Here is a 27,628-nt window from a genome sequence, read left to right as displayed (position 1 = left end):
AAACTAAGAATTTTTCTGCCACTTTTTACCTTCAAGATTATGCTTAAAAGTAGATCTTTATTTTTTTAACCTCACATTTTTAAATTTTATTGTTTAGTGGAGAAATTGCTTTTGTCTCTGTGGCAGAAGTGTTGTATGGTTTTGTCACATTTGCACAGTAAGACCCAGGAAAATGCCAAAGCTCTGAGAGAATGTACGATGGTTAGGTCACAGCCTCTTTCTGATTTGGTGTTTTCCATTTAACTTTACAACTTTATCATCTTAATGTTAACTCGTATAATAAAACCAGAATGCAAACAGCTCATTTCTTCTAAACAATAATCCTGTACTACTTTAGATTGAAGTAGTTGTTGAAGTTCTTATAAGAAATTTGATGTCATGCACTTTTTTCCCCCAAAATATTTATTTTCCTTTTCTAACTTAGAATTCTTTATATTGACTGTGGCAAGCTTAGCTTTTAACACTAGGGAGAAGTAAAGCTCCTATTCCTAATTACTAAAAAAAATTTTTTTAATTAGAAAGCATATTTGAAACTTTCAGTTGACCTTTGGATTGAGATTCTAAGCCAAATTGTCTAGACATCTGACTTTGAGGTATTTGTGCTGTTCTTTCAGAGTATTAGGTAATGATCTTTACTCAATTGCACAATTCCAGAAAAGTGCTCTTAGGGGAAATATTTGAGCTAATTTAGTGTTTTTCTTCACTTTGCTTTCATGCTTACACAGTGTGTGTGTGTGTGCACCGTGTATGTTTTATATTCATATGTATATATTTACGTATGGTCTGTCAGTATTAGAAGTACAACTAACTATTCCAACACAATTGTGGGGTGGGAGGAAGAGAACAAACAAAAAGAAGTGCAGCTGTAAGTTCTCCATGTCTAGGATAGTAAATACAATACAGTTACTCACTTTAACTCTCATTGTGACTTGTCACTGTTTAAGCAAAAAGAATATAACACTGTTGCATGCTGGTAGAGCTTTTTAATAATCTCTTGAGGTATAAACTATTAGGTGTTCAATTATCTTCTGAACCCAGGCAGAATTATAGATTTCTGCCTTAATTTTAAGATTCCTTTTTCTAGAAATTTACCTCCCTAAACAAAGTCCAGGTATTAGAAAATGATACACTAGTGAAAGACTTTTGATAAATGCCCAGGAGTTATGTGGATTAAATAAATTTGGCAATTGAATTGCTGTTGCCATTGCTAAAGAGAACACCCTTAAACTATGGTATGAGTCACTCTTACTTATTGTGGTTAGTTGACTAATGCTGCCTTCAGTATCAGAGTTTATCATACAAAGGCTGATTTTAACCCTTTTTCCCAGTAGCCCTTTTTCCAACTATGGTGATTTTCTTTCTGTCTTTTTAATTTTTATTTTGGTTTTCCATTATTAACTTTAAATTACTATGGTGAGTAAAACAATCACAAGTCAGTATGGCTTTATTATTTTGTTATTTAACACCCATTTGGAGGACTTAGTGAATATGTTGTATTTTCTTACAATTATTAATTCTTATATTCTTAAGCCTGGTGAAATCAAAACAGAAACAGTTAAATTGAAGAATCAAAAATTCGTAATTTGAGGTAACTCAGAGGCCACACTAGAAAATATGAAGCATTTTTTTCCTGACTTTAGAGCCTATATTCATTAGCAACTATAATTTCTTGGTTGATAAGATAGACCAGGAAGAGCCAGCATCCTGACCTGTGGGATCTCTTCACTGCCTCTCTAGATACAGCGCTGCCTTTCGACCATTCGTACTAATGATGCAAAAATTACTTCTACCTGCCGGAGTGAAATTGGGCATTGTCCAGCCACTCCTGACCTGCTGGTGTGACTTGCTATCTGCTAAACATCCCTTTCCCAAAAGGAAACCATTTGGAGAGCGGATAGGCAAGAAATCAGAACTTAGCATTTGTATTTCGTGTTCATGTAGATTGTTCACCTGGAAAAAAGAAAATGCTGTCCCCTCCTTATAGTACATTAGTGCAGTGACACTGGGGAAGTGCCTGACAAAGTATAACATTTTAAAATTAGTTGACCAGGATACTAAATTGATACTAAATGTCTGGCTCCACAAATGAGGACAACATATAGCAAAAACTGATTCTTATTATTTTATTTATTTATTTTGGTAAAAAGTTACAATAAGTCATTCACTTACTTTGATGGACACTCACAGTCATGTCAAGTTTCTTAGGTGTAAATGTAAGATAATTGTACCCCAGTCTAACCCAGATTCTGAGCTATAAGACAGTGATTATGAAATAAAAGTATACTTAGTTTTTTGAATGAGAAAGAGTTTAAAGAATAAGTATATTTTATCACTTTCTTTCTTCTTTTCTCTTTAACAAAATATACAGTCTGATATATTCCTTTCCTCCAGAATATCTAATTGAGATTCATTCTTTTGTGGGTTTCTCCCATTTTCTTCAGTTCAGAAAGAATTAGGCTCCTGTCCTCCCTACTCAGGACCTGATAAGCAATGATGGAAATTCTCAAGTGATTAATTAAAGAGGAAAACAATTACTCTTATAGTCAGGTTAACAGGTATTGGTTTCGCACAGGAAGCCACGTGTTGAAAATATAAAGTGTGCTTGCAAGTACAGTCATCTGTTATAAACAGCTCCAGATTCAGCAGTAGGGTCTTTAGAGTCCTGGTTCTTTAAGTTTCTATCTGAGCTCACAGAAATTGAGGGTTCATTCTTTCCTTTCAGGAGAGGGTATTTTTCCATGCACTTTACTAGACATTTACCTTATAGGTGTGATTTTTATATATTCTAAAAACTATCCTAAGATGTAAGCGTCTTTCTAATGTATCACCCCAAACCAAGAATTGCTTGAGAAAGGGAACAGATGAATCTTACTGTAGTGAATAAACTTTGCTTTTGTTTTTTAAATATGTCTATAAAAAAGGGGAGGGTGGAAGAAGAAGAGAAATGGTAGCACCTTGAGATATTGAAGCTCTTGTGCTAGAAATTCCCCCTATTGGCAGCCTTTGTACTTATCCTGCCTTTGATGTGAATTGAAAATTTTAGCTTTTTGGTGATCAAATGAAATAGTCAACCATTAAATTAAAATAGTCAACCATTAAAGGGAATAATTGATTTTGTGAGTGAATATTGCTAGTGTGAATTACTAATTCTTAAAGTAGTTTTAATTCTGTGTATCAAATTATTTACCATAAATTTCTGCTTTTAAAATATAGTCTATATGTAACAAATATTTTATCATACTAAGAAATCAGTAGTCTTCTCAAATTCATGTCACAGAAATATCACTTTAAAATTATTGATTATCTGTGATTTTTTTCTTTATACCTCAGTTTACAATAAAATCAAAACACTCAACTCTTCTGGAGAATCTGTATGCCTAAAGGGCACACAGAGACATTCTGATAATTGTTTTTCTTACATATGGGGCTTCCTATAGATATAAAATTATGGTTCTCATAAGTGTCAAATAACATTACTAATAAGGACTGTTTGGACAGTAGCTCTTGACTTCACCTTGCCCTTGGCAACGTTAGCAGTTACTGTAGGAGTTCTCCTTGGCACTGACAGCCTCATGTTCTACATTTTAATATCTTAACTATAACACCCAGCAGCAGCATACTGTGTAACTTGTAGTTCACAAGGCTCCGTTGTGTGCCAAGTAAAGCGAGTCTAACACCCACAAAGGGGAGATTTTGTGTTTCATGTTGAAAAGTTGAGTCCTTGTTGGTTCCTGTCTAGTCGGTGTGTACTGGACAAGTCCTAATGTGAATGGCCGTTTACATTTGAGCATTTCTTTCTTCCAGTCAGTGGCAATGGAGGAGGCAGTGTTGCAGTGCCTGGCAGTTCTCCTGGGCTGCGTCATCCACTTAGACTTCTTTCTAAAGGTCTCCATGCCCTACTCAGGCAATGCACATCTTTCTCAGACTAAGAATGATGAACCATCTCCAGCTCTGTGCTTCAGTTTCCCCTACGCAGATGAGTGCTCAGTGTCTAAGATAGCATTTATCATGAAGTACTAAACCTTTGTAAAAGTTAATAATGATCAGTTATTACTATTGTGGAATATGATTGAATTTTTCCTCTTGACAAGCTGTGTGTGTGATGGGGTAAGCTCTGAATTACAAGCTGGACAAGGTACTGTATACTGTAGTCTCATCTTTGTAACGAGTCTTTTAGTTCATTGAATTTGCTACTTGTCTGCAAAAATGTGAAGGACAGCACTTGGTTATTATTTGGGTCTATGTGCATATTTCCATAATATGGGAGACAGTATTATGGTCAGTATACTATTACAAAAGTGGGTAATATTTTATTTCTTAGCAGAATTTGAATATTTAGGACTAATTGAGAATTATATTTCTTAATATACTTGGGAAATCCAGGCTTCTTAAATTAGACACAAGGGGCTATTAGAAGTATAAATTCTGCCAGTAATGTTACCTGTTCTAAAAATTGTTCCTAAGAACTAAATGGATATTGAAATGAGAATGCCAGTTATAGTAAATAAGTTTGTTTGCTTAACTAAGGCTTTTATGCTCTTGGTTTCAGACACTTGCTTTCATGGCAGGCTCATTCATTATGAAGGCAGTGAAAGGCAAAATGTTTAGCAACCAGGGGAGAAAAGAAAAGAGCTGGAGAAAGAACTACAGAACAGAATGAGAAGTCAGGAAAAAAAATGCATGCAAAGGGAAACAATGAAGGAAAGAAAAAGATCCAGAAAGAGGAGATACAGAGACAGCAGGAGAAATCAGCGTGAATTCAAATAACAACGTTGCTTTCTCTTAATTAGTGGAATAATGCTTGGCTGTTTCATGGTTTGCTATCTTATTTTGTTCAAGATAAAATTTTATTTTACCTGTATAATCCTTTGGAAAATACCTCTAATGCTTAGAAGTAATAAAATCCTCTAACACTTATTACTTGTGATTGTGGAAACTTTATACAGATTACTTGAATGTAGATAAGTAGAGCACTCCCAAGACTCAAAATAGTTAACAGATCTTGTATATTAGATTCTGTGCCATACCAGTAGACTGCCTGGCTGGCTGGTTGGCTGGTTGGTTGGTTGGTTGGTTGGTTGGTTGAGTTTTTTTGTTATAGTGTGGGTTTTTTCTAATTTGTAAAAAAAAATAATAATAATAAAATGTGATTTGGGAAAGGGAGAGAAGCAGAACTCAATCTTTTTTTTTTTTTTTTTTTTTTTTTTTTTTGAGACAGAGTCTCACTTTGTTGTCCAGGCTAGAGTGAGTGCCGTGGCGTCAGCCTAGCTCACAGCAACCTCAAACTCCTGGGCTTGAGTGATCCTTCTGCCTCAGCCTCCCGAGTAGCTGGGACTACAGGCATGCGCCACCATACCCGGCTAATTTTTCATATATATATCAGTTGGCCAATTAATTTCTTTCTATTTATAGTAGAGACGGGGTCTCGCTCTTGCTCAGGCTGGTTTTGAACTCCTGACCTTGAGCAATCCGCCCGCCTCGGCCTCCCAAGAGCTAGGATTACAGGCGTGAGCCACAGCGCCCGGCCTGAACTCAATCTTTTGAAAAGATATTTTCTTCTCTTTTTTTCATTCTCTTGTTTATCCAAGCCTCTTGACCATTTTGCCCTTTAGAAAATGACATGCATTTAAAATAATAAAATGTTGCTTTGTCAATAAAGCTCAGACATTTGCGGGAAGATTGAGATGTTTAAGACAAACTGGAGTCAGTTTTCTCTTTCTGGTTATAGAAGGGTACTTCCCAAAGCCTCATGGAAGAAGAACCTATTCCTGTTGCAGAGGGGACAGGATCTTCTAGCTCTTCTCCCTGTGCCTCTACACATACACACACACACCCTCCCCCGATCTTCTCTAGCACTTAGGATACTTTGACTCCCATTTTGTGCCATGGGAAATGTGGCTTACTATTTGGTTAAATATTAGCTTCTAATTTAGGATATTTAAATGTTTTTTTTGATCATTAGTATATCCCTTCTCAGAATTTAAGTAACTAATCAATATTTCCTTTTCTTTATACTCCTCTCACTTTTAATGCCTCAAGAATGAACAAACTTAACCAGGTTCAGTGGCATGTACCTGTAGTCCCAGATACCCTGGAGGCTCAGGCAGGAGGATCAGTTGAGCCCAGTAGTTTGAGGCTGCCGTGCACTGTGATTACGCCTATGAATAGCCACTACACTCCAGCCTAGGCAACATAGCAGGACTCCATCTCTAAAAAACATAAATACATTTTAAAAATGAGTGAATAAATTTTGTGATAGATAGATTGTCAGTTTGCATTGATCTAGTATAATTTCTATGTTCTGAAATAATTACTTTTTGAATGTTTCCACATAGGGCCAAATTCTGTCCTCACTGGGTTTGTTGACTGACTTGTCTTCAGTAGCTTTTGATTTGTTTCACAACCATTTAATTCAGATAAGGTTAATGTATTTTAAAACTCAAAAGATGTCTGTAATCCTAACACTTTGAGAGTCGGATGCAGAAGGATCACTTGAAGCCAGGAGTTCAAGACCAGTCTGAGCAGGAGCAAGACACACCCTGTCTGTACAAAGAAATAAAAAATATGGGCATGGTGGCACATATCTGTAGTCCCAGCTACTTGGGAGGCTGAGGCAGGAGAATCATTCGAGCCAGGAGCTTGCTGCAGTGAGCTATGAAGATGGGCAACAGAATGAGACCCTGTCTCAAAATAAAACAGGCCTTTTATAAATTTTGATATTGTGTGCTACATGTTATCCCTAGGTGAGAAATAATGTTTATTTATATAAAAAGCACTTTAGACTTTTTATAGATGTTATAGATAAACACTTGAAATTTCTGATGCTGGTACCTAGATCAGTTTCTTAGAGGTCAATTTAATATTACCAGTACAAAAATTACAAATATGATATATGTCCTAAACAATTTTATTTTAATTTTTTGGTGTTGAGTTCACGAATTTGAAGAATTAATTAAGATATGTTTGTTTTTATCTCTCATTTTCAAGAGACAGCCTGAGGAATAAACCAAAAGCAAAATAATCCTTCAGTAAAGTTAGATGTCCTAATTAGCAAACAAATATCCTTTAATTGCTAGTGTCTTTTCATATGCCCCTGTTGCTAGTTAATTTTTTTCTCTTCATAAGCATTTATGCAAAGTAATGTTTATGAAAAAGAATCCTATACATAGTGTTCAGGTGAATACTTCTTTATATTTTGAGTAATATAATTTCACATAATACACCTATTATGAGTGTCTCTAAGACCAGATGAAGGAGAGACAATCACAGTTATTTAATCAAGTGATTTTGTGACCCTTAGCATAGCAGTAGAACAACCACCTTCAATAAACTTAAAATGAGCCGTGTTTTTCAGTGAAAAATTAGTTGGATCTTTTGGGTATTCAGTTTGTCAAGCTATTGCTTTTGAAATACTTTGGCTGTATGCCATAGGATGTCCAAAGATGTTTTATGGTTCAAATGTCTTAATTCTTTAGGGGAAATAAGTGACTTTTCCCTCTTTGGTCTAGGGAAGAAAATTAAAAGCAAGCTGACTTTCATTTATTTTAACTAATACAAAACAAAATCTTTGCCAATTTTTTATTGTGGTTTATGATCTGTGTTTGATCAAAGACTCCTTTGAGAATCTAATAAAAGCTCTGAGCTTTCTCCTCTCGAAAAATGCCCAAAGACCCTAAGTTTTCATGCAATTTCATAGTGTTCACAGGGCCAAAGCTCATTCATGGACCCCGATTAAGACACTTTGCTCTATATCTTTAGAATTCTGTATATGTTATCAGTTTAATTGACATATACTACACATTTTATTTCTTCCTTATAAGTATATGTAACATGTAGCTAAAACTTCTTGAATGCTTATTTAATAATTTCTTATTTATTATGAAAGTAATTATGCTCTATTGGAAAATAATACTGAATTATTGCATACTATATCTACTGTAAAACATCATACACTTGAATAAAACTCATAGAGGAAAAGTCAACAAAGTTATATACTCAATACCTTATTGCTAGGTAAATATCCAGCCAAGAAATACGTGATTGTAGAGTCACTGATTTTAGAAAAAAAAATAATTTTAGGAAGAGCCACAAGTGAAATACCGACTTTTGATCCTTAGTAGTTCTTATTCATTCTCTTTTTATCTTTGTTGTAGTAGAGAAATAACTGTGATGAAGTAAACGTTGATACATTTAGTGCAGTGAAGTTTTTCTCAGCCATCTCTCCCAATATTTCATTCATTTCCTAGGTAAATACAGAATTTAATGACATCAGACTTGTTTGTCATCTTGAAATTTTCTTCCCTGAAAGAATTAAAAGGGTACTTTTAAATAACTGCAATGGTACATGAGTCTTTTTAACAGTATTGAAAAAGAATGAGAGACTGGTGTAGCCATCTGTTCCCCTCCATGAAGGGACTTGGGCTTCATAAGGGCTTTGTTATGGCAAAAGAAAGCAAGTCATTCACTAGGTCTTAGTAGGTGTTCCTTCATTCTGTACATTGCCTTCTCGGAAGTTCAACTTTTTAAAAAGTTTATCAACTTAGAAATCATCCGTGTTCTCCTTATTTTTGTTCATGCCATCCTAAACTCAAGTCCAAGAAAACAGAAAAAGACCAGATGCCCGCCTGCAGCATCTTGATTTCCTTGCAATTGATTGTGTATCTCAGCAGTGTTTGACTTGGATAAAGGAAATGGTAGAAAAACTTTGCAGGATTGAAATCTGGATCATAAGATGCCACAGCCTTCTGTTACCTTATTTGACATCTGTTATTTTACGGTTCCTGCAAGCTGCATCCTTGGAGGCATTTGAAGCTGCAACTTAGTTACAAAGATTGGTTCAACCCATCCTATAAAGCTGCTACACTCAAAAATAAATGTGTTTTAATTTTTAAGTATCTTCTTCATGCATTTGATACATTTAAGAAGTATTTTTGAATATATCTCATCGGCATGTTTTTGGTAGATTCTTCAAATTTATTTTGTATTGCTTTCCATTTTACAGTGCCTCCTAACACTTTACTAGCTTAGTTCTGTATATTTTAATTATGGTCTTTTGCCATAAATTATTATTATTTCTGAACCTGTTTAAGAATTTGATGGTATTGAAAATGAAATTTGAAAATAGGAAAAAATATAAATCAGTTCCTTTCTACCCTTCTTTTTCAAGGGTCCCCTCCACTGGGCTAATGCCTAGGTTGTTCTTGTCTGCGGTGCTGACTTTTGGGGCTCTGGTCTGTCTCTTAGGACACTTGGAGTTTGATGTAGTATTGTTCCACTGCAGTTCTCCTTTTCATGTCGAGATATGTATGTGAGCCCAGAGTGCAGATTTTACTCCACAGGAATTGGCCCGTTATTCCATTTGTCTCTGAAATATCAAATCTGAAATATTAGCCACATTTTTCATTCATGTTATTATTGATTACTATTTATTCTTGATTCCAAATTACCATGAAAACCAATACTACTGACTTTTTTAAACACATTAAAATTAAGTTTTACATCCCACAGTATGGCAGTGAGAAAGATAATGAAAGATAGAATTCTTTTTCCCTGGTGTTGATTTTCTCCTCTGTTAGAACTTTAAACTGTCAGAGTGAGGCTTTGTCCTTACTTTCCAATCTTCATTCTCGGTGTTTTCTGCCCCCTCCACTCCCACCCTAGCTAAGCTGCCGCCCAAGTGCCCTTCCTAATTTAGAAGCCACATGCCCAAGAAATGATTATTCCTATAATCCACTAATTTGTGCCTTACAAAGTCACCTCTTCCTGCTATGTCCTGCTTGGGTATTCCCAGCATCATCTGCTATATTCCCTACTGACTCTCTTCCCTCTCTACCTTCCCCTTCTGTCCAGTGTATACCACAAAATACCTTCCTCCCTCAACCCCCTAATCTCCAGTTAAACTTTTTCTTGTATCTCATTGTTCCCTTTTAGAGCCTCTCAAGGATCGCTTATAGTTTACAAGACACTTACTAGTATATGCAGTCTGACTTTAACCTCTGCATGGTCTAATTAGTAGGAAAAGGTTAGCCTAACCCTTAGGGCTTTTTTCTAATAAGAAGTTCATTTCAAAACTGACCTACAGGCAATCCTTCTACCTTTGTCATACAATCTCTGAATGAATCTAAAGTAGGAATTTAGAGCCTGGAAGAAACTTGCATATCTGGTGGTTTGCCAGTGAGCAAGGTGATAGAAGGCAGGGCAGGCCTTAGTCCTTAAATCTCCCCATGGAGACCACTGGGCTGTCCACTGGGAGGACCAGCCCTAATTAGACCAAGAAGTCAATGGGAAATACACCCCTGGCTATACTGGTCACTTTGACTCAACTATTCATTGTTGACCCAAGTAAGAGGAGTTCGGTGACAATCTGTTAGTGACCACTTGATTCCTACGGAATCAGGGAGTTTCCTCCTCAGCAGGCGTTTCCTTGTTTTTTGTGCTTTGGGGTATTTGAAGTTCTTTAAATGTCATAGAATACATTTCCTTTTCAGTAGCCTGCTAAGGAACTTATGGATATTCCTGAAGCTAGTATCAAGTGAGAAAATTGGATCCAAGGTAGTCATCATCAAATGAAAGCCTTTTACTTTCAACCTGATTGCTGGTTTACTTTGGGGCAGTTGGCAAATTCATGGATGGATTTATTAGAGGAGATGCTCTAGAAGAGGTATGGTTTGAAGAAAAATAGACCCTGGGGGGAAGAACCGAGGTCATGGAGCAAAGAGATGTCCATTTGTCCTCTGGCAGCATATCATAATGAGAAGGTGAGGTTTGATGGAGGGAGTGTGTGGCCAGGTGTGTATCTTCAGAGTCAGTAGATGCTGGTGTTGATTGATTATCAGAACCTTGAGGTTTTATTTGTGGTCATCGCCATATCTTAAAACGGGTACATTCCATTATTATCTCAGAGCCCTTAGCAGTATTGCTCCTCTCCTGCCCTTTACTAGCCATCTTCTTCTAGAGCAAACCATGGAAAATGGGATATTGTGTTACGGTGCTCTAGAATGTCATCTTGAGCTGCCCTTGGAAATCAGTCACGTCAAAATGGAGAGTGATTTTAGTTTTCCAAGTGGACATTTTCCAACTCTGAAATGTTGTCTCCTAAGTGTCCCAAGCTTCCCCGCCATGAAATGTTGCATGCTGATAAACAGTTGAAATGCCTGTCACCTCATGTCATTACATGAACTGTTTCTCAATTATTTATAGGAACTAAGAGAAATCCATAATAAGCAGCAACTCCAGAAGCAAAAGTCCATAGAGGCTGAACGACTGAAACAGAAAGAACAAGAGCGAAAGATCCTAGAATTAGAAAAACAAAAAGAAGAAGCCCAAAGGTGAGTCTTTTCAGCAGATTGTGGACCCATCTGGAAGGATTTACTCTTCTTGGCCTGGCCTCTCCAAGTCGTTACTGCACCAGAAAGAGCCTCCCGTCTTTGAAAGTTTGTTGTATGTGTGCATGTGTGGGCAAGCACAGACACATGTGTGTATAAATCTTTGCATGTATAAGTACCCCCTGAAGTTTTTGATTAGTTCCCAGAGCTCTCCCAAGCTCCTACTATGTAGATAAATGGAATTATGCAAGGAAATTGGGACACTTGGCATGCTCATTTGCATGCTAATGACCAAAATGCATTTCCAGTTCACAGCCTTTTAACAACAGTGGTGGTCAGAGTGCTCGGTTTGAAATCCAGGCTGCTGGCCTAGCTCCCCACGCGGACTCCTCCAGCAGGACCAGAGTGTGCCCCTCTGTCTTCTTTCTTCTTTTCTTCAACCACAAATTGAACTTGAATACAAAAGGGGAAAATTTGCTACTGCTGCTCAGGATACAAACACATTTTTGTCTGTTTTTATTTGAATGTTTGTGTTTGTGTTTTTTCTTTTTACATGTAACTTTCTGTAGTCAGCTATAGAAATTCGTTAACGTTTGGTGTGTCTGATTTGGTTATTGGGTATTTACTTTTAAATTTTCAGTTAATTTTAGACTGCAAAAAGCAAAAGTGACAAAATGTCCCAATGATATGCTGTAAATTATAAAATTTGCTAATTGAAATTAGACTAAAAAGATGAAGAAACAGATACTTGAGGCAAGGTATTGTCTTTATCGGGCTGAGTTCAGTTAAACTGTCCAGAGCTGTGCATGCTTTGTTAAAGATATATACAGTCTTCTGAGTCTGTCTGGTTGTTTCTTTATTTGTAGTTTAGTTTTCAGTGTCAGAGGGGAGGTGGCTGGGGTCAATTTAGAGAACTATTTTATGGTTTTCTTGGGGGTGTGACTAAGGATTACTTCCTTGGATGTGTTGACTAACTACAACTCCATCCTTTTCTTACCTTCAGAGTTTATAAACTACTTTTATTATTCATGCTATACTGCACTGACTCTTATGTTCCTACAAAATAGAAATAAACATAAAGTATCATAATATAGAAAATAACATAATACAAATATGATATATAATGCATATTCCAATTACATAGGTAAATAGTACCCCAAATTTAACTTCAGAAATTAAATGGTTATACACACTACAAATGGTGACCTTTATTGGCAGAAAATGTAAAGTAATTTCTATAATGGTGTTTTTGTTATGAGTAACAATGAACATCCCTACCCTTCCAAAAATGGTGGGTTTTTATAATTTCTTTCTTTTTTTTTGAGACAGAATCTCACTCTGTTGCCCAGGCTAGAGTGCCATGGCTTCAACCATGCCTGCCTAATTTTTTCTAAATATATTTTTTTAGTTGTCCAGTTAATTGCTGTATGTATGTGTGTGTGTGTGTATATATATATATACACACACACACACACACACACACACACACTTTTTTTTTTTTTTTTTAGTAGAGACTGGGTCTCGCTCTTGCTCAGGCTGGTCTTGAACTCCTGAGCTCAAACGATCTGCCTGCCTCGGCCTCCCAGAGTGCTAGGATTATAGGTGTGAGCCACCGTTCCCAGCTGGTTTTTTTATGTTTTCTTAAAAGACATTTTAAAAATTATAAGTAAAATGTTTAAGATTTAAGTCTTAAAAAATTTAGCATTAGGGGGGAAATGGGCATTTATTGAAACCTTAAAATCTGTACCCCCATAATATGCCGAAATAAAAAAAAAAATGTTCTGAAAAAAAAAAATTTAGCATTAAAATTTTTCAATCAGGCCGGGCGCTGTGGCTCACGCCTGTAATCCTAGCTCTTGGGAGGCCGAGGCGGGCGGATTGCTCAAGGTCAGGAGTTCGAAACCAGCCTGAGCAAGAGTGAGACCCCGTCTCTACTATAAATAGAAAGAAATTAATTGGCCAACTGATATATATATAAAAAATTAGCCGGGCATGGTGGCGCATGCCTGTAGTCCCAGCTACCTGGGAGGCTGAGGCAGAAGGATCACTCGAGCCCCGGAGTTTGAGGTTGCTGTGAGCTAGGCTGACGCCACGGCACTCACTCTAGCCTGGGCAACAAAGTGAGACTCTGTCTCAAAAAAAAAAAAAAAAAAAAATTTTCAATCAGATCCAGAATATCTCAAAGACGTCCTATGCACTCTACAGAACACTGCCAAAGAGAGCTGGCACTAAAAAAAAAAAAAAATTCACTCATACAGAGTAGAAATAAATGTGATTTTTTTTTTTTTTTTTTTACAATGGAGAATAAAAGTATAATTTGTTTCCATTATGTTCCTGTAGCAGTTTCTTAATTCCATCCGGTGACCTGTGTGCATTGGCCATGTCACAGGATATCAGTTCAGGGTGGAGGTCCTGAGACCAGGCTGCCTGGGTTTGAACCCACAGGCACGCATGGCTGTGTGAGTGACTTCGGCCAGTGATTTACTTTCTGTGCCTCAGCTTCCTCACCTGTAAAATGGGGATAATAATAGGACCTGTCTACCTGGTGTGAAGATTAAAGGAGTTAAAAATATGGGAAGCTGGTTATTATCATTTGTTACTGCACATTCGTTTGACAGAGTATTTTCTGATTTCATAAAGTATTATGAAATGAGAGAAAAATCATTCCCCAGACTTTTCCTATGGGTTTCAGGTTGAGGCCATCCTATTTTTCAAGGCCTGGATGGAATTGCAGTTATCTGTTTGTGTTAGCTACTTTGAGAAACAAAAGCACAATAGTTGAAGGCAGTAAAATAATCTCTTGCTTTCAACTTCAAGTTTGGGGAGTGACGTGTGTTCATGTACATGTGCCGCACCCTCACCTAGGGAGGAATTTCAATGATCTGACCAATCACGGACTTAGTCAGACAACATTTTGTTTGCCTTGTCGGGCATCCTTTATCTTCACAGAAGTTATGTGCGTGTATGTTTTATGGCTTTTTTTGTTGTTTGCTTTTTGCAGCTTGATTCCAGTTTTGACATCAAGAAGTATTTTTCTTATCCTTGCAACCACTTTGTAAAATACATCAGAAATTTTCTTTCTGTGTTCCCCTAAATCTTGTGGTTTCCTCTTGCTCAGAGTTGGAGCCCCAAAGGCCTTTGTTTCGTTGATTCAGTTGCTCCATCTGAAGAACAATATTCCCTTGATGTTTATCATCCCACTGTCTAGCTGGAGTTTTTTTTGGGAAAAGAAGCGACACGGGTGCTGAATTGGAGTTGCTTCCTTGCCGTAATCAAGCCTGTTTGTTGGCAGACGCGCGCAGGAGAGGGACAGGCCGTGGCTAGAGCACGTGCAGCAGGACGAGGGGCATCAGAGGCCGAGGAAACTCCACGACGAGGAAAGACAGAAAAGGGAAGAGAGCGTCAAAAAGAAGGACAGTGAGGAAAAAGGCAAGCAGGAAGTGCAAGACAAGCTGGGTCGGCTTTTCCATCCACACCAGGAACCAGCTAAGCCAGCTGTCCAAGCACCCTGGTCCACCGCAGGTATTAGAAGCCAGAAATTGTTGTAGAAAATAAGTCACCTTCTCTCCCAGGTCCACTTAAGAAATGCCCACACCTAATCAGGCCCTAGCTTGGCGGCATTAACAGATGAGGAGGTCAGTCTCTGATTTGGTGCAGGGCAGCTCTTCACGCCCCAGGATTATTCGAGATCTGTTTAATTCTTTCACCACCATGCCAGCCTCCGGCCCCTACTACCGTGGCATCCAGGAGTCCTCTACAGAGTTAACAAAAGCGGCATGAAGTTCCATTAGCAAACCCCATTCGTATACCTATATTCCACATGGAGCTCTTAACCTATCCTGCAAAAAGAACCTGCTGCTTCTCTGGTTTATTTTCCCTGGGAATTTCTGAGCTGTTTCTGCAGCAGGAGGCAGCACGCTTCCCCCTTGCCTACAACGTGTGGCATTCACTGTCTCCAGTCCGCTCTGCAGAAAACCGTTGTTTTTTACCTTTTGAAAAGTGTGACGGTATTGTGCCCTTGGAACATAGTTTGCCTCTTTGAAAAAAAAAAAAAGATACATGAAAGACGAATCTAATTGCAGTAGCTTGAGAAAGCTATCCCTTATATTGGATGCAAGCTAGTGAATATTTTTAAAGTTCTTGTGTGGTTGCATAATATTGTACATCTTTGCAGATCATACTCAGCTAAACAAAAAGTGATCGCTTTTTCTTTGTGTGGTAAATTATATCAATTTTTTAAAATGTTATCACCAGTGTGCTTTCTTTAGTGCTGTGGCATACAGAAAGAAAAACACTTTGAAGCTAGTCCATAAAGGTTTATTCTTTTTCCCGCCCGCGCAGTGGGCAGGCATGGGAGTGAGGTCAGAGCTGGGCCAGGCACCATTCTGACTGCAGATGCGTGCAGTCCAGGGGCAGACTGACAAGTCATCATGCCTGCATGGTAGCAACCATGTCATAGAAGGGACAAATTTAGTTTTTGATAGGTTTTTTCCTATTTATTTCTTGTATTTATTTATGAATGAATGAATTAATGGATTGATGAATGAATGACGGAGTCTCACTCTGTCACCTGGGCTAGAGTACCGGGCTCAAGTGATTCTCCTGCCTCAGCCTCTCGAATACCTGGGGTTATAGGCACATGTCACTACCACACCGGCCAATTTTTCTATTTTTCGTAGAGATGGGATCTCAATCTTGCTGAGGCTGGTCTGGAACTCCTTTTTATTTATTTATTTATTTTGAGACAGAGTCTCGCATTGTTGTCCAGGCTAGAGTGAGTGCCATGGCGTCAGCCTAGCTCACAGCAACCTCAAACTCCTGGGCTCAAGCGATCCTGCTGCCTCAGCCTCCCGAGTAGCTGGGACTACAGGCATGTGCCACCATGCCCGGCTAATTTTATCTATATATATATTGGTTGGCCAATTAATTTGTTTCTATTTATAGTAGAGACATAGTCTTGCTCTTGCTCAGACTGGTTTCGACCTCCTGACCTCCAGCAATCCGTCCGCCTTGGCCTCCCAGAGTGCTAGGATTACAGGTGTGAGCCACTGCGCCCGGCCAGGTCTGGAACTCCTGAGCTCAAATGATCTTCCTGCCTCAGTCTCCCAGAGTGCTAGGATTATAGGCATAAGCCACCATGCCCAGCCAGGTTTTTTTTTTTTTTTTTAATGTGAAAATAATTTCATTAGTACTTGATGTTAGACAATTAGTTTAAGTTCCTTGTGCTTCCTCTTAGAATAAAATGAGGGTTTAGGCCAGGTGCAGTGGCTTATGCCTACAACCTTAGCACTCTGGGAGGCTGAGGCGGGAGGATCGCTTGAACTCAGGAGATCGAGACCAGCCTAAGCAAGAGAGAAATCCCGTCTCTACTAAACACAGAAAAATTAGCCAGGCATGGTAGTGCACACCTGTAGTCCCAGCTACTTGGGAGGCTGAGGCAGGAGGATCACTTGAGCCTAGGAGTTGAAGGTTGCTGTGAGCTAGGGTATTACATATCATACAATTCAAGATTACATGGAGGTAATATGTCTCCCTCACTGCTTTTCAGATAAATAGATATGTATCAAAATACTTGTAGCTCTTGGGTAAAAAAAGCTTAGAGAGGACTATTATTAGTTATTGTTAACCAGAATCCAAAATATGCTATGCTTGCAGACATCTTTAAAATCTTTATTTTATTTAAAGTCTAAATAATTTCCATCTAGGATCCATACTTAGGTTCATGTTCTTCCCTAAAAATCGTAGGGAAGACTGACTTCACCAGGGATTTTCAGTAATAACCACTCTTGGTGAAATCAGCACGTATGTTTTATATGACCATGTTAAGTGCTTAAAGCATCAGCATTTCCATGTCTTTTAGTATAGAAGGTTGTGCTGCTCTGTACCCTTCCAAATAAGTTTTTTCCTTGGCTGATTCAGATTTGGGGTCATACCCTCACTGCTACATTGTGCTCGGCACTCTGGGTGGGGAGGAGGGGTGTTGATGCTTTGCAGATGTGTGTGCTAGAGCCCAAGCCAAGAGGCAGAGACAAGGGACCTTTAGGCAGCCTGGCTGCGCTCAGCCTTGGGATGACCTTTGTTTAGAGAGACTCTCCTAATGAACTCTCAGATGGGTTTGAGTTGTTGACGTCAGATTTGGCTCTCCTTTGGCATTCAGTGTGTGTTTTAGAAATCCCTGGATGGATGGAAACAGTTCTGATGCTAAGGTAGGCAATAGAGGAGATGTCAGTTGCTTGGCTTGTTGTCATACATTTGTGTTCCCTGTAATGATTTATTTTTGTTCCCTCTCCCCATCCCCACCCTTTTTGTAAACAGAAAAGGGTCCACTAACCATTTCCGCACAGGACAATGTAAAAGTGGTGTATTACCGGGCGCTCTACCCCTTTGAGTCCAGAAGTCATGATGAAATCACTATCCAGCCGGGAGACATAGTCATGGTAAGAAAGACTCCAGTGAGGGTGTCATTTCTGTGGGTGATTGGCCTCTGTCCTCTTTTTTGCTCTTATTTGACAATTGTGAAATTATCAGTGAGTGTGAAACCTAACAGTCCAGCATATAGGTTTCTGAAGTATAAGCTTAATCTTCTTCATTTTCTATCAGAATATTTAAAAGATGTATCCTCACATCAGTTTAAACCAGGATCAGTAAAGAAAGTGTGTTCTTTACTATATATTTTTAAATCTATAAATGTCTGATAATTTTGAAGTTTAGATTGCTACTTATATACTATGAGTATATAATATATATTATATATTACCAGTCTTTAAGAAATAGTCTTAACTATAAAATATTCTATCATCATTCTCATAATTGCCAGTAACTTTTTATCTTTGAGTCAAAACATCTTTTTTCCCTTTAATTGTGTGAACTTTGAATTATGCAAAAAATAATGAATTAAATACAGGTAATCTGCTTTCCTACTCTGTAAATTAAAAGCTTAAAAAGTTCAAGATTTTGCTTTGTCATAGTTTATTGCCTTTAACTATAATAATAACCTTAGGATTGTGACTAAAGCTATAGGAACCAGTTTTAAAAAGAATATAAGCAATGTGGTTGACCTAAATTATTTTCTAAGAGAAAACAATAGTTACTTAATCTAGTTATTCATTTAAGAATAAGAATCTTAGAAGTGGTGAAACTTTGTGTTACTCTTTGTGTGTGTGTTTTTTTTTTTTCTTTTTTTTTTTTTTTTTTCTTTTCAGAAAAGTGACAAGATCAGGAATGTGTGTGTGTTTTTTTAAAGATGGGAATGGTTTAGAATTTTTAAAGAACTATGAAAGTTAAGAATTGAGATAAACCTCTTCTCATGCAAGGACTATAAGTCTTTGAAGTATAACGTGTTGGATGGGTCATTATACTATTACTCATGCATTCATCTTGCATGTAGACATCATATCTCTTTTTGTGGAATATATGGGCCAAAATACATAGAAAGAACTATGTGTTTGGCACTCAGAGAAACCAGTCCCTCTCCCCCCCACCTTTTTTTTTTTCTGAGAGCTGCTTTCTCTGTAATTACCATGGGCTGGAAGAGTCAAGGCCAAAGGTCCCAAATCTTTTTAACAGTCAAAATCACCTTAATAGTAACAAAAACATCTTCAAGTACACTCCATGCCTTCATTCGGCACACAGTTACTGAATGCCTGGAGCGTGCTGGGTGCCACTCACTTGTTACAGAAAGAACTATTGGTTTCTCTTCAGTTTGGACACACCGCTCTGTACACACGAACACTGACTCGAGCCAGCCGTGGTGTTAGTCCTCTTTCTTCTGGCTTCACTATCTCCCGTTTCCTGCACTCTAGTTTCTAATGGCCGGAAGCTTCTTTACTCACTCTGCCTCATATTTGAAATAGCATGTCTTTTAAAGCAGCTTAATTGTAAAATATATAAATAACCATGCAGTAGCCGGAATCTAAAATTTCTGAAAATACAAGGTGACATCAGTGAGGACCTCATTACAAAATTTTTTTGACACTGTAAAAAAAAAGTCTAGTGGTTTTTGAAACTGGATTTTATAACACAAGGTGCAGAAAAGTAATGCTCTCTTTTTAAAATGAAGAAGTATTATGAAATGTCATGATCAGGAAGTGTTTCAAGTGATCTGTATTTCAATGAGAAACTATTGCTCTTTTTCTGGAACATATTTGGCTCTGCCCCTGTAATCTTAGTCCTATTTCAATGATACTAAATCCTTTTCCTCGAATTGGCTAGTGAACCAGCAGCTTGTTTAGATGAGTAGAATTTAGATATGCTGTAAGAATAAAGCATTTCATTAAATATATATTTTGCCTTGCTTTCAAACCTTTGCTTTCCTGGTGGAGGTTAAAGGGGAATGGGTAAGTCCTAATTGTCAGGAAGTCTACATCTTATTAAATGTTTTTTCTTTTAAATCACCTTAATTCCATGTGATTACACATATCTTTGGGTGTTGTCGTGGCAGTAAAAATATGTTTTGAGGCTGTGTAGTAGGCTGTTCTTTTAAAAAGAATGAAAGAAAATTATACATCTTCTAAGTTTGTGTACTGAGTTCTATTTGCTATTCTCCATTTAGGACTAACTCTGACTAGGCTTAAATATATATATATTATATATATATAATTTTTTTAAAGGATTAATTGAAAGGCTCTGTATTTGGCAAGTGATTAGGTCAAGTCTCCGTCTCAGGCTGTGGATAAGAAAAGTTCTAAGTAGATTAAATTTGAAAGATAAAATTCTGAAAATATTTTTTTAAAGAATATTGGAATAATTTTCTGGTGAAAAAAGGCCTTTCTAAGCTATTAAAACCAGAAGCCATAAAAGGCAGAAAAATGGATAGATCTTACAATATGCAAAAGTTAAAATTTCTATTTTCCAAACTACATAAAAACTAAGAGTTACTAGCCATATTACATAAAGATTCCAAATAGTTACTTTGAAAGAGACCCACAGCCTCAGACATGTCAAGATAGAGTAGGAAGGAGCATTCACAGATGAAAAAAAGTAAAAAGTAAGTGTTTTTAAAAATAAACAAAAAGGGGCCGGGCGCAGTGGCTCACGCCTGTAATCCTAGCACTTTGGGAGGCCGAGGCGGGCGGATTGCTCAAGGTCAGGAGTTCGAAACCAGCCTGAGCGAGACCCTGTCTCTACCAAAAATAGAAAGAAATTAATTGACCAACTAAAAATATATATATAAAAAATCAGCCGGGCATGGTGGCGCATGCCTGTAGTCCCAGCTACTCGGGAGGCTGAGGCAGTAGGATTGCTGAGCCCAGGAGTTTGAGGTTGCTGTGAGCTAGGCTGACGCCACGGCACTCACTCTAGCCTGGGCAACAAAGTGAGACTCTGTCTCAAAAAAAAAAAAAAAATAAAAAATAAAAAAATAAACAAAAAGATGCTTAACTTCAGGGATGATCAGGAAAATGCAAGTTAAAAAAACAAGTTAGCATTGTTCCTCTATCAAATGAGTAAGTTTAAAGTTTGATAATGTTCAGCTTTGTCAAAAGTATAGGGAGGTAATATGGTATACATCATATTGTCAGCACTCTTGTATATAAATTGGTTAAGGCAATTTGGCGATGCCCATTCACATTTAAAATCCTCATTCCCCGTGACCCAGGAATTCTGTTGTTTTTCCTCCTGTAGGTCAATTTTGGGCACATGTATGTGCACAAGGAACATATGTATGTGCGCATGGATGTTCATTGCAGTATTATTGGTGAAAGCATAAAAAAGGAAACAGCCCAATGTCCATTAGTAAAAGGATGGTTTAAATAAATTATAGTAGAGTTTAAAAAACTATAGATATGCATGTACAAATAAGATCTCCAATTAAAAAGCAAAAACAATATGTACAGTATAATTGCATTTTGGCCAGAAATCAAACTGTGTGTGTATATATGTGAGTATTCATATATGTGTAAAGTCTTGAAATATATCCATCTAATTGTACACAGTGGCTACCATGGGGCAGTAGGGAGGAGGATTTCGTGATGAATTTTATGTACTTCTATATTATTTTCATATTTATAAATGTGTCACATTTGTAATTTTTAATAAAACACTAAAAATAAATCCAACTTCAAGGACAAGTATAACAGAGAATGTTCACCCAGGACTGACGTGGTGCTTAGTTTCTCCCAGACGTCCCAAACATGCAATGGAATGTGGACTGTAGTGCTGGGCGTAATTTGTTGGCCTGTCGAAGGGATAGCAGTGTTTTTTTTGCACTACAGAATGCATTGTGACACTCCAGGTGCCATTCAACTGTATTATCTTTGTGCGGGTAGCAATCAGTGCAAAAAGATTAAAATTGACATGTAATGGCAACAGGTTTTTTTTTTTTTTTTTTAATTTCATGGAGTTGCAGTGAGGAAGCATGAGCATGAAAAATATATAGTCAAACATTACTGTCAGTCTCGCTTGGTTGAATAATCACTTCTGTGGGCACAGTGATCATCAGGTCCTCAGATTTCTTTCAAACTTCTTTGAAAAAGAGCTAACCATATGTTAAACTTTTAGAAATCCAACATTTTTCCTTTTTTAAATATAGACAGTCTTTGGGGGGGGGTCCTTAAAAATATTTGGCTTTTAGAAAAACTTGATTATTAGCCCAGTTTTCTCCAAAAATATATTGTTTTCATGGCTAACAAAAATTTAATGTGATATCTTGTATATAGTCCTATTCTAAATGTTATTGGTAGCACAAAGAAATATAAGATGATGTGTATCATTATATGTTAAAATCTTTTTAGAAAAATCAAGAGAAATACATTAAAAAGCCAATGCATGATGAAGGTCTCAATGGGTATCCACTAACTCTGCTAGGAATTTAAAAGAGGAAAGGAATCAGTGTGAACTCATGTGCTCAGGGAAGACTACTGTTAAAATATTTTTTTCTTTTTCTTTTCTTTTTTTTTAGAAATTTAATGAAATAGTGACAAGGTCTTGTTGTCCAGGCTGGTCTCAAACTCCTGGGCTCAAGAGACCCTCCCACCTCCCAAAGTGGTTAGATTACAAGTGTGGGCCACCATGCCAATCGAAGACTTCTAAATGGAAGCTTTTTTTTTTTTTTGAGTTTGACTTTGATTTCTAAGACTTGGATGCTGTGAAAATATATGGCCTCTCTCCTTATCTGGAGGTCCTAATACTTAGAGGGTGAATAAATCAAATTTGACACCCATAACATATTAGAACAGCAGAAGAAATGAGAAGACCTCTACTCACTGCTGTTTTTTTGGGGGGCGGGGGTTGTTTTTTTGTTTTTTAATTTATTTATTTTTTTTGAGACAGAGTCTCGCTTTGTTGCCCAGGCTAGAGTGAATGCCTTGGCGTCAGCCTAGCTCATAGCAACCTCAAACTCCTGGGCTCAAGCAATCCTCCTGCCTCAGCCTCCCGAGTAGCTGGGACTACAGGCATGTGCCACCATGCCCGGCTAATTTTTTCTATATATATTAGTTGGCCAATTAATTTCTTTCTATTTTTTTTTATAGTAGAGACGGGGTCTCGGGGTCTCGCTCAGGCTGGTTTTGAACTCCTGACCTTGAGCAATCCACCTGCCTTGGCCTCCCAGAGTGCTAGGACTCACTGCTGTTTTGTTGTGGTTTATCTTAAGAATACAGGCTGACCATCTAAATGCTTGTCCTTGGGCTAGTGCAGGACTGAGTGCATCTGAATTGCTTAGGGAGCTTCAAAAAGATAAAGGCTCACCCCCAGAGATTCAGAGAACTTTTAATCCATATACAGTATTCAAAAGTCTCTCCAGATAGTTCTGCTAAGGAGTCAGATTCAGGAACCACTCATCTAACCTAATCTCCTTTTCCTGTTGGGGCTAATCCTTAATCATTTCTAGAAAATAATCCCTTACTTTATTTTATTTATTTGTTTGTTTGTTTGCATGCATGCATGCATTCATTCATTCATTCATTCAAGAGACAGGATCTTGTTCTGTCTCCCAGAACAGAGTGCAGTGGCATCATCATAGCTCAAGGCATCAACTAGTCAGTTCATTCTGGAAATTGTTTGTCGTCTTAGTGTTACTCTTGTAACAGTTTGAACTTATCTTTTTCCCTTTCTTCTCTTGATGGACAGTTTTTTTTTTGTTTTTTTTTAATGTAGTCAGCAATACCTTTTTCATCTACCTTCCTTAGATTTCCATAAATTTAACATCTGAACTCAGCTCTTTTAGTAGCCATAATGTGACTATGAATATATGAATACAGGGGTGGGTCAAGTCTGGCCCACTCACTGCTTGATTTATAATCCAGTTTTATTGGAACACAGCCAGGCTTTTGTACTGCAATAGCAGGCTTGAGCAGTTGCAATAGAGGACAGATTTGCCGACCTCTAAGTTAGAGCCTTAGAAAAGAGTTTTAACCTCCTCATCTAGGAGTTTGGGGGAAAACCTTGTATTTCAAAACCGGCACATCCATGAAACATATGCTGCTACCCTACCCGTGCTCCACAGCACGTCCCAGCGGCCATGACCAGCTGGTCTGTGTGCACAGTTTAAAGCTGTTCGCTTTCCCAATTTGTCATAGTCTGTGAGCGAAGATGGAATCTGTTTCCCTCCTTTGTGACAAGTCAGAGGTTCTAGGAATATTAATACTACCTAATGTCAAAGAAGCAACCAGCTTTTATGTAATTAAAAGAAAAAAAAAAAGAGAGAACAAAATTTTAAAAAAAAATTAAAAAATAGGCCGGGCGTGGTGGCTCACGCCTGTAATCCTAGTACTCTGGGAGGCCGAGGCGGGCGGATTGCTCGAGGTCAGGAGTTCGAAACCAGCCTGAGCAAGAGTGAGACCCGGTCTCTACTATAAATAGAAAGAAATTAATTGGCCAACTAATATATATATATAAAATTAGCCGGGCGTGGTGGCGCATGCCTGTAGTCCCAGCTACTCGGGAGGCTGAGGCAGAAGGATTGCTTGAGCCCAGGAGATTGAGGTTGCTGTGAGCTAGGCTGACGCCACGGCACTCACTCTAGCTGGGCAACAAAGCGAGACTCTGTCTCAAAAAACAAACAAACAGGCCGGGCGCGGTGGCTCACGCCTGTAATCCTAGCTCTTGTGAGGCCGAGGCGGGCGGATTGCTCAAGGTCAGGAGTTCAAAACCAGCCTGAGCAAGAGCGAGACCCGGTCTCTACTATAAATAGAAAGAAATTAATTGGCCAACTGATATATATATAAAAAAAAAAAAATTAGCCGGGCATGGTGGCGCATGCCTGTAGTCCCAGCTACCCGGGAGGCTGAGGCAGAAGGATCACTCGAGCCCAGGAGTTTGAGGTTGCTGTGAGCTAGGCTGATGCCACGGCACTCACTCTAGCCTGGGCAACAAAAGCGAGACTCTGTCTCAAAAAAAAAAAAAAAAAAACAAAACCTTCCTAATGAAGATGGCAGCCATTGAGAATATAAACATTGAGAAAAGAGGTATTATATCATCAGGCTTTAGCCAAATGAACTTGAACCTAAATAGCTGCTCTGCACATTTTACTGTTACATTAGTAACCTGTAATACACAGTGTATAATTACTAACGTTTTGTATGACATGCTCTGTAACAGTCCCAGAAATGGAAGCAATATTGGCGTTTGTACTTCACTTTAATGATGTTCCACTAGAATTACCCCAAATCATTTGGAATGTTGCAGTGGACTTGGTTAAATGAAATTATATTAAAACCAAACTGTTCCTAACAAAATCCCCCCTTGTTGGCCACTAGTGGGGTGAATGTAGTTTACGTAAAAGTCCACATTATAGCCAGCCATGTTACAAAGAAGTTTGTGTGCCTAACTTTGGTATACTGTTTTCTAAGATTGGATTGGCATTCTGGCTAAAGGTTCCCGAATCCAAGAATACATGTTTCTCATTTTCCTATGTTGACCTTTATGCTTTTTCTAAATAGTTAATTTAATTTAGATGTTAAGAGTGAGTTTCTATTATATCCTCTGAACCTTAAAATTAAAATGTAATAATTCATTTAAAATTAATGGATCCCTGTAAGAATAAATTAAAGTAAGACTGTTGTTTGGGCTGTTGTTGAGACCAGTAAATTTCCTTAAAAGTGAAATACCGATTTCATTGTTGTCCTTAGGAATGGAGAAGCTCTTGTTTGCAGAGAGAGATAAGAGGCTGAGGCGGCCCCCTCCTCCACTGGTAGTGATGCAGCACTTTCTGTCCTATCTGGGGACAGCCTGGGTGTGACCGGTTAACTAGGGTGGAGGTCAGCCCTGCCCATAGGGTGGGACGTTTCCTTAGAGTTTCAGATCACATTCCACACGTCCCTGTGCCTCAGGAGGTTGACAGTGGATCATAGGACATAATTGAGTAAAGCAGCTGACATTTGAATCGGTCCAAACTGGGCAGGCCTGTAGGAGTTCTACACAGGCAGTGGTCAGGGATTGACTTGAAGTCCTGAAAGGTTGCTACTCCAGGAAGGTAAACCCAGAGGGACCAGGGTTACAGGCAGGCTCCTGGAGCAGGGAACCCCATACAGAGAAGCTAACAGAGATTGTTACCTAGAACGAGGGACAAGGTAAAAGCCCAAATAAGAGAACAACAGCACAAAGTTGGAGCCGGACAATGGGAGCGATGGCTTAAACAAATCTATCATTAAACACTTCTGTGCCAGGCAGTGGTCTAAATACTTATCTGTCCTCACAATGAGCATCACTGTAAGACAGTTAACTGCTATTATCCCCATTTTACAGATGAAGAAACTGAGGCACCAAGATATTAAATTTGCCCAAAGTCAGCCAGTTAATAAATGGTAGAACTAGAATTTAAATTGGGGCAGTGTAATTGTAGAGGTCTTTTTTTTTTTGAGACAGAATCTCGCTTTGTTGCCCAGGCTAGAGTGAGTGCCGTGGTGTCTGCCTAGCTCACAGCAACCTCAAACTCCTGGGCTCAAGTGATCCTCCTGCCTCAGCCTTCCGAGTAGCTGGGACTACAGGCATGTGCCACCATGCCCGGCTAATTTTTTCTGTGTATATTAGTTGGCCAATTAATTTCTTTCTCTTTATAGTAGAGACGGGGTCTCGCTCTTGCTCAGGCTGGTTTCGAACTCCTAACCCTGAGTAATCCTCCCACCTCGGCCTCCCAGAGTGCTAGGATTACAGGCGTGAGCCACTGCGCCCGGCCGAGGTCTATTTTTGATCATTACACTTTGAACTTCTGAGGTTAAGTTATTGAGTATCTGGCTAAGCTCCTAAACACCCTGCCTGATATCACCTTTGGTCCTAGAATAGAAGGGGCTGGGCTTGGCTGTTGAACCTACTGAGAAGAAGTGGAGGAGGCCCTGGCACAGCCTGGCTTGGATAGAAACAGCTACATCTCCAGTGCAGAGCAGCTGCAGAGCTACAGTGTGCCTTAATATCCCCGTTAAACAAACAATGAATGAAAGGCATCTGGCCATTTGAGTTTAGCATAAAAGAAGATCCAAGTGGAAGAAATGTTATCCTAAATCCTCATCTACAGAAACAGTTGGGGCTGCCCAGAAAAAAAGGACAGTAAGAGCAAAACAATGCGGGGGAGTTGGCTGAAAAGCGACTAATGTGTTCACATGGGTGTTAAGTGTGAGCACTGAGGAGGGAAGTGTGAAGCAAAAAACCAAACCTTTGGAAGTAGTATTGTGCTTTATCTGAGGAAGCTCCTTTCTGGTTGTTTGGAGAATTCTCAGCTTTCAAAATTGCTTTTATCCATGAATATAAAGAATTCCCCAAAGTAGGGGATGCAGGCATCCCCTACTTGCTGAGTATTTTGTAAATATTAATAACATGCAGAATTAAGAAGTAAGGCTTGCATTCTACTTTCTCCACCCCTATCTCAAGTGTATTTTTATTCAAATGAACTAATAAGTTTTATACCCTATTACTTACTCTGCACTGAATACAGATAGATATTTGGTTTATTTAATAGTTTTTTGCATTATTTTTTCCTGAGTGCTTGAAAGGATTAGACAACTGGTATTTTTGCTAGATTTTCTAAAATCATTGTCACTTAAAACCCTACCCCCTCATTTCTGTGATTTCTAAACAGCAACATTAATGTCCAATGAAGTGTTCAATGTTTTACCTCCTCAGGCAGTGTATGAAAGGGTAAAACTTAGATAAGATCCCTGATAGACCCTTCTTTGACTTACAGTAATAGAAATAATTTTTTCTGATAATGAATGTGATGACCCTCCATGTCATTCTCCTATTGCCCATTAAATAGTAGGGGTTACTTGTAAAAATAAGTAGAATTATTTTGGCCATTTTGAATGATCCTTTCGAGTCAAAATTAAAATGCAAACATTAAAAGCACTTGCGTAATAAATAGCCCTGAAATTTCT

At 38.3% G+C, this 27,628-nt stretch overlaps 1 protein-coding gene across 8 annotated transcripts in view; it reads left to right on the top strand.

Moving 5' to 3' along the window:
* ITSN1 (intersectin 1) overlaps positions 1-27,628 on the top strand; it is a 222,367-nt gene that overhangs the window by 113,649 nt on the left and 81,090 nt on the right. For 4 of the 8 annotated variants that reach the window (XM_012747020.3, XM_012747015.3, XM_020284784.2 and 1 more), the window contains exons 17-20: positions 11,200-11,327; positions 14,617-14,846; positions 17,640-17,761; positions 19,646-19,660. In XM_012747020.3, coding sequence (XP_012602474.1) covers positions 11,200-11,327; positions 14,617-14,846; positions 17,640-17,761; positions 19,646-19,660 — 495 coding nt within the window. The remainder of the gene's footprint in view (positions 1-11,199; positions 11,328-14,616; positions 14,847-17,639; positions 17,762-19,645; positions 19,661-27,628) is intronic. The other 4 variants (XM_012747022.3, XM_012747017.3, XM_020284785.2 and 1 more) reach the window with 1 other exon arrangement.

This window comes from Microcebus murinus, chromosome 1 (assembly GCF_040939455.1).
Source record: "Microcebus murinus isolate Inina chromosome 1, M.murinus_Inina_mat1.0, whole genome shotgun sequence".
NCBI classification, from domain to species: domain Eukaryota; kingdom Metazoa; phylum Chordata; class Mammalia; order Primates; family Cheirogaleidae; genus Microcebus; species Microcebus murinus.
Note: the sequence above shows the minus strand (reverse complement) of the source record. Positions and strands in the feature narration are given on the sequence as shown.